Here is a 5,654-nt window from a genome sequence, read left to right as displayed (position 1 = left end):
TAAAAGATAACATAAATTAAATATTTTGAGACGAAAAGAATAATTTGGAAAGGAAAAAAACATGTACACCACCAACAACCTAAACAAACCAAAAAAAAAAATCCACCCCCCTTAGTGGAAAAAAGTTGGATAACAATTATTGAAATTATAGACGACAACACACACCAGCATGTGACCAAATTTCGATCTCGATTTTTGACTTTAATCTAAATTTAAGCTCTCTTTAAAGATGTTATTGTAATTTTAGCTCCCAACGGCGACGTACCAACGTCTACCTCTAACGTATCGTAACGTAGAAAAAACTCTATTACGAATAATCTCGAAACAAACACAACAAAATCTTTCCCAGCACATTGTTTATTCTCCAATGTAGGACTTTCCGATTCCGGTCCATTGGACCATAGTACATGTTTTAATAATCTTTCTCCCTCCTTTCCAACGAATCGATCGGCCACGAATTCTTCGGGTCGATCAAATATTTCCGGATCCTTGGTAGCGAATGGTTGATATCCATATAACATTTCGCCTTTTTTTACATGGAAGGTAGCGTCATGTGACTCGATTATAAGGTCTTGTTTGGCTCTCCCGTATTGTGAAGATACGGGAGGGTCAATGCGCAACGCTTCATAAACAACGGATTTCACTAAGGGCATTTTGTCCATCGCAGTCATCGTGATGTTCCCACCAGAAGATTTTACTTGAGAGCGAATCTCGCTAGATAAATGGGAGTGTAGCTCCACCCCTGCTTTCGCGATCCATTTCAACATATTCGGGAAGAATATCTTCATCCCACCAAAGGTGTTGAAACATATCGCGAATAGCAGATTATGTGAAGCTTCTTCGCGTGATACCCCGAGCTTCTCAGCTTCTTCATTGAACGAATCGGTTGAGTTCGTGTAGAAGAAATCGTACAGTCTCTGGTAGTCTTTCTTCACCAGGAATGATGGAAGCTGAAATGTACGAAGAACAATGTCATCCAGAACCCTCGGAAGACCGAGAGTAAGTACGGGGTGAAGTTGAAACAGCACCCATTTTCCTATCAGGATTGGGGCATCCATTCCTAATTCGGTATCAGAAGGTTCAACTCCGAGCAGAGATTTAGCTAACAAGTTAAACGAGAACTGATCATTGAGCGCGTTCAACTCCACTCTACCCTCCTCCATCATTTCCCTATCTAGGGTTTTCGCAAACTCCGTATACTCTTTCTGGAACTCAGGTATAATGTGATCGCTGCGACTCGTGAGAAGGCGGAACATTAGCTTCTTCAGCTTCTCGTGGTTCGGTTCAGAAGGATCGAGATAGGAAAGTACGCGATAACGACCGGTCAGTGAAGTGGACGGGGTATAGGTACCCGTGAAGACGTCCTTTTTCTCAACTTTAGATACGTCGAACAAGATAGGAAAACTCTTACCATCCAGCAACGCGATCACTTTTGAGTCGGATGAAATGAATGGACCAGGTGGCATGTTGGTTCTGAATACAGTTGATTTGTACTTGTCAATTCTTGATTTGAAGAATTCATTTTTACCTTGATTGTAAAAATAGTCTTGTCTATCTTTCCAGGGACCAATAATTGGTAAACCATAGTCACCTGGAATCGTACGGGTGGCTGATTTTGAGAGTGGTGTTACGCTGTCCGATGATTTTTCGGATAACGAAAGAGTGATTGAAGGATGTTTTGAGTATTTTGGTGATGTAAATTGTTGGTGAAGAGGAAGAGGAAGTGAAGAAGATGAAGTTAATGCCATTGTTGTAATAGTACTACAATAATTCAAAGGTGATGCAAAAGTGTTTGATGACATTTCTTTCTTTAATAATTAATGAGTAGTGGGGACTAGTGGTTATTGGTGTATGTTACGTTCTCCGTTTCAGTTTGTTTGTCTTACTTTCAGCAGCAGAGTCACATCGAACTAAGGGGTTCATCCGAACCTCCTTTGTCGGAAAATTATACTATTTTTATATGGTCAAATTATATAATAGATGTTGAACCCCCTTCGACTAGTATGTATATTTACTTTTGAACCCACTCAAATGAAATTCTGAGTTCGCTGCTGCTTACTTTTCTTTTAGTCTGTATCAAAACAATATGTCGTCATTCTGTTTTAGCTCAAACTTTTCAAGTGACATGTTTAAAATAGTAAGATTAAAGGGTATTTGATACATTCTATACGTCTTTAGTTTAAGACCATAAGATTCAGATTTAAAAGAAAAAAATTTCTTAAACTTCGTTTCAAATCAAAATCGAAGAAATAAATTGAACTAGAAGGAGTACTATATACTGTCCCTGATAATTTATTTATCGTATTATTTTGTTATAGTTACTATTCCTTTTTTCAGTACATTTTGTCATATCGTGTATAGTACTATTTGTCGTGGTTTCTTTATTCCCACGATTGTCTTGAGCTGAGAGTTTGTTTTCCGTCAGAAACAAACTCTCTACCTATTAAATAGTGATAAATTTGCATATACATATACCCTTCCTAGATCCACTCATGAGACTACAATAAATACGTTATTGTTGTTAGTAATTTGACTCGAAATCGAATTTTAAAAAGTAAATAAGACTGTAAAATTTTGTGTACAAAAGATGTTGAAATCAAAAGGTTATCAAATTGAAAAACAAATATTCTTTTTCGAAAGGTAGGTTGAAAGTAAATAAGATTACAGGGTATTTGGTACATTCTATATGTCGATAGTTTAAAGATTTTAAGATTCATTTTTTTTTTTTTGTTATTTTCTTAAATTTCGTGTCAAGTCAATATCGAAGAAACAAATTGAACCAAAGGGAGTACTATATATTGTTCCTGGTAATTTGTTTGTCGTATTATTTTGTTATAGTTACTGCTCCTTTTTCATTACATTTTGTCATATTGTGTATAATACTATTTGTCGTGGTTTCTTTACTCCCACGATTGTCTTGAGCCGAGAGCCTATCAAAAACAAAAAAATAGTGATAAATTGGCGTATACATGTATCCTTCCTAGATCCACTCGTGAGACTACAATAGATATATTATTGTTGTTTGTAATTTGATTCAAAATCAAATTTTAAAAAGTAAATAAGACTGTCAAATCTTGTGTACAAGAGATATTGAAATGAAAAAAGGTTATCAGATTAAAAAACAAATATTTTTTTTCGAAAGGTAGGTTGAAAGTCATTATCTAAATAAATTTTCACGTGTATAATAAAAAAATTGGAAAGGAAGATTTCAAAGAGATTGTACTAGTTGAAGTTTAAAGTTAGATCTAATATATAAGTTGAATTATTTTATTCATATGACTAATTTTTTTTATTTATTTTTAATAATCATAATTTTTGAGTCGGCTTTCATACAGCTCAGACAATTGTAGTCTCTCACCAGCAACATATTGTGCTACAACACTAGTTGAAGTTGAAAGTTAGATCTAGTTGAATATTCAAATATAGATAGAGCCTTTGTAAGTTGTGAGCTGTGATTGTGTATCACATGCCTAAATATAAAAAAAAAAAAAAAAAGGGAGTATATAAAGATATATTAGATTAATATTAATAAATGTTACAAATGGCTAAATTTAAAATATTCGAGTTAGACAGTTGGATGCATTAGAACTGTCGTTATGCACTGAATATGAAAAAAGGATTGATTCACAAGAATGTAAGTCCAACTGAATCGAGGTGAATGTCGTTCAATTATTTTATAGGATTTTGTTTTGTTCATAACCATTATACAACATATACATTTTACTAATTTGTTGCAATTAGCGAGTCTAATGAAAATAGTTTCTCTATCTCGAGATAAAAATGTGAAATGTGTGTACTCTTTTCACACTTCACTTTGTGCTTTGTTTACATTGAATATGTTATTGTGGTAGTAAAATTGCACAACGAAGAGTTAAATCTATAATTTCAAAAATATAATAAATCCTTGATAAGAACTTAAAAGTTGAACCGATCGTTAACTTCTTCTTTTTATAATCGTGATATTTGGGTCAGCTTTCGCACACCTCAACGAAATCCACGAAATGTCTGTCACTTCCCATCAGCAACAAATAAAGTAACTCTATTCGTCAAAACTAGAACAAATAAATTCCTAAATTTGCCTCTTTGTAATAATAAAGTCTTTTATATTTAATTCCGAAGTCGCCTCTCCATAAATTAACGTACGCGATACAAATTGATTCGAACACCATATAGTGTTTTCAGATACTATCATAGGAACCATTAGTAGTGCGCACATGTTTACATTATGCACTATGTTCTAGTAGGCCCTGAAAATGTCATGGGTCTATTTTGGTATTATGATATCCCTCTTTTTATGTAGTTACTCATGGGATCAGTGAGGAGGTATGAGAAATTGACGGTAATAAAAGTTAGAAGAGGTAGATAAAAGTCAAAGAAGCATTTAAGGGTGTGGTCCAGTAATTTAATGAAGCGGGATGAACACCATGAGGTCTCAAGCAGAGGCGGAATCGGAATTTTAATATAGAGAATACAATATTTGAAGAACACCTAGCCGAATGAGGTTTAACACCTATTATATATAGATACATAAAAAGTAATTTTAATTATGTATAAATGAAATATTTTTTCGTCGAAAGGGGTTGGAATAAACCCCCCGCCAAAAACCTGACTCCGCTCGGCTGTTCCTGATCTCAGGTTCAATTCCCAAAAGAGATGAACACTAGGTGTCCGGATCAGCTTGCGCGCACCTCGACTAAATTCATGGGATACCTGTCACCTCCCACCTGTTGTTGGTCTCAGGTTCAATTCCTTTGTGGACAGAGTTACCTGGTACCTGTTGCTGGTGGGAAGGTGACAGGTATCTCGTGAATTTAGTCGAGGTGCACACAAGCTGATTCATACACCGTAAGTATTTAAAAATAATTTAAAAAAGTAATTAGACAAAACGTAACATAACTTTAGCAGATCGCGAACATGAACAGTGTTGGCAAATTTTGTGTGAGAGAAGTGAGATAGTTTTAAAATATTTAAATTAAATTTTAACAAATTAAATTGAACTAATCTAATTTAGTTTTAAAAGTTAATTAAATTAATTTTCGAGAAGCAAAATACAGCAGAGAATATTTTACCTACTTTTAAGTAATATTAGTATATAATGGGTATTTTTTTATTTTTTTTGTGTGTGTTATTTTTTCTTTTGACCATGTGACTTCTGCATTTCTACTAGTGCTCCATTATTGGAAGTTTGCCATCAATAACCCCACTTGTTGATTTTGGGTACAATGACTCACCTCTTTATTGTTTCCTTGAAAATAGTTAAAAGACTTTTATGGACTTCAACAACAAAATACTAGGGAGCATTTGTCCAAAGAAATTTCATTTAAAAAATATTATTTAGTTGTATATTGGAGTAATATTTTAATCTTTTTAAAAAAACTCATTTTTAAAATATACTTTATCAACTTACAACAACAACAAAACTTAGTATAATTCCATTGGTGGGTCTGAGGAGAATAATTGTATGCAGATCTTACCCTTACATTGTACTTGGCTTCGATATCATATTATTTGTTGTGGCTACTATTCTCTTATCCATTTGTTTTTAGTGTGAATTTTGATATGTTTTACTTGAGCAGAGATCAATCGGAAACAACATTTCTACCTTCTCGAGGTGGAAGTAAGACTGTGTACACCACCCTCCCTAGAACCCACCG

The 5,654-nt window shown here is 34.1% G+C and overlaps 1 protein-coding gene across 1 annotated transcript; it reads right to left on the bottom strand.

Annotated features, from left to right (window-relative positions):
• LOC107848240 (allene oxide synthase 2, chloroplastic) lies at positions 1-1,847 on the bottom strand. Its single transcript, XM_016692951.2, has one exon. It carries the CDS (start codon positions 1,800-1,802, stop codon positions 213-215), a length of 1,590 nt encoding a protein of 529 aa, XP_016548437.2. The 5' UTR covers positions 1,803-1,847; the 3' UTR covers positions 1-212.
• Positions 1,848-5,654: the final 3,807 nt, after the last annotated feature.

Source organism: Capsicum annuum, chromosome 11 (assembly GCF_002878395.1).
Source record: "Capsicum annuum cultivar UCD-10X-F1 chromosome 11, UCD10Xv1.1, whole genome shotgun sequence".
NCBI lineage: Eukaryota > Viridiplantae > Streptophyta > Magnoliopsida > Solanales > Solanaceae > Capsicum > Capsicum annuum.
The sequence above is the reverse complement of the archived record's forward strand: the minus strand, read 5'-3'. Positions and strand labels throughout refer to the sequence as shown.

Bases quoted from the DNA above. Each gene is read 5' to 3' on its own strand.
- LOC107848240 (XM_016692951.2), bottom strand. From the start codon at position 1,802: ATGTCATCAAACACTTTTGCATCACCTTTGAATTATTGTAGTACTATT.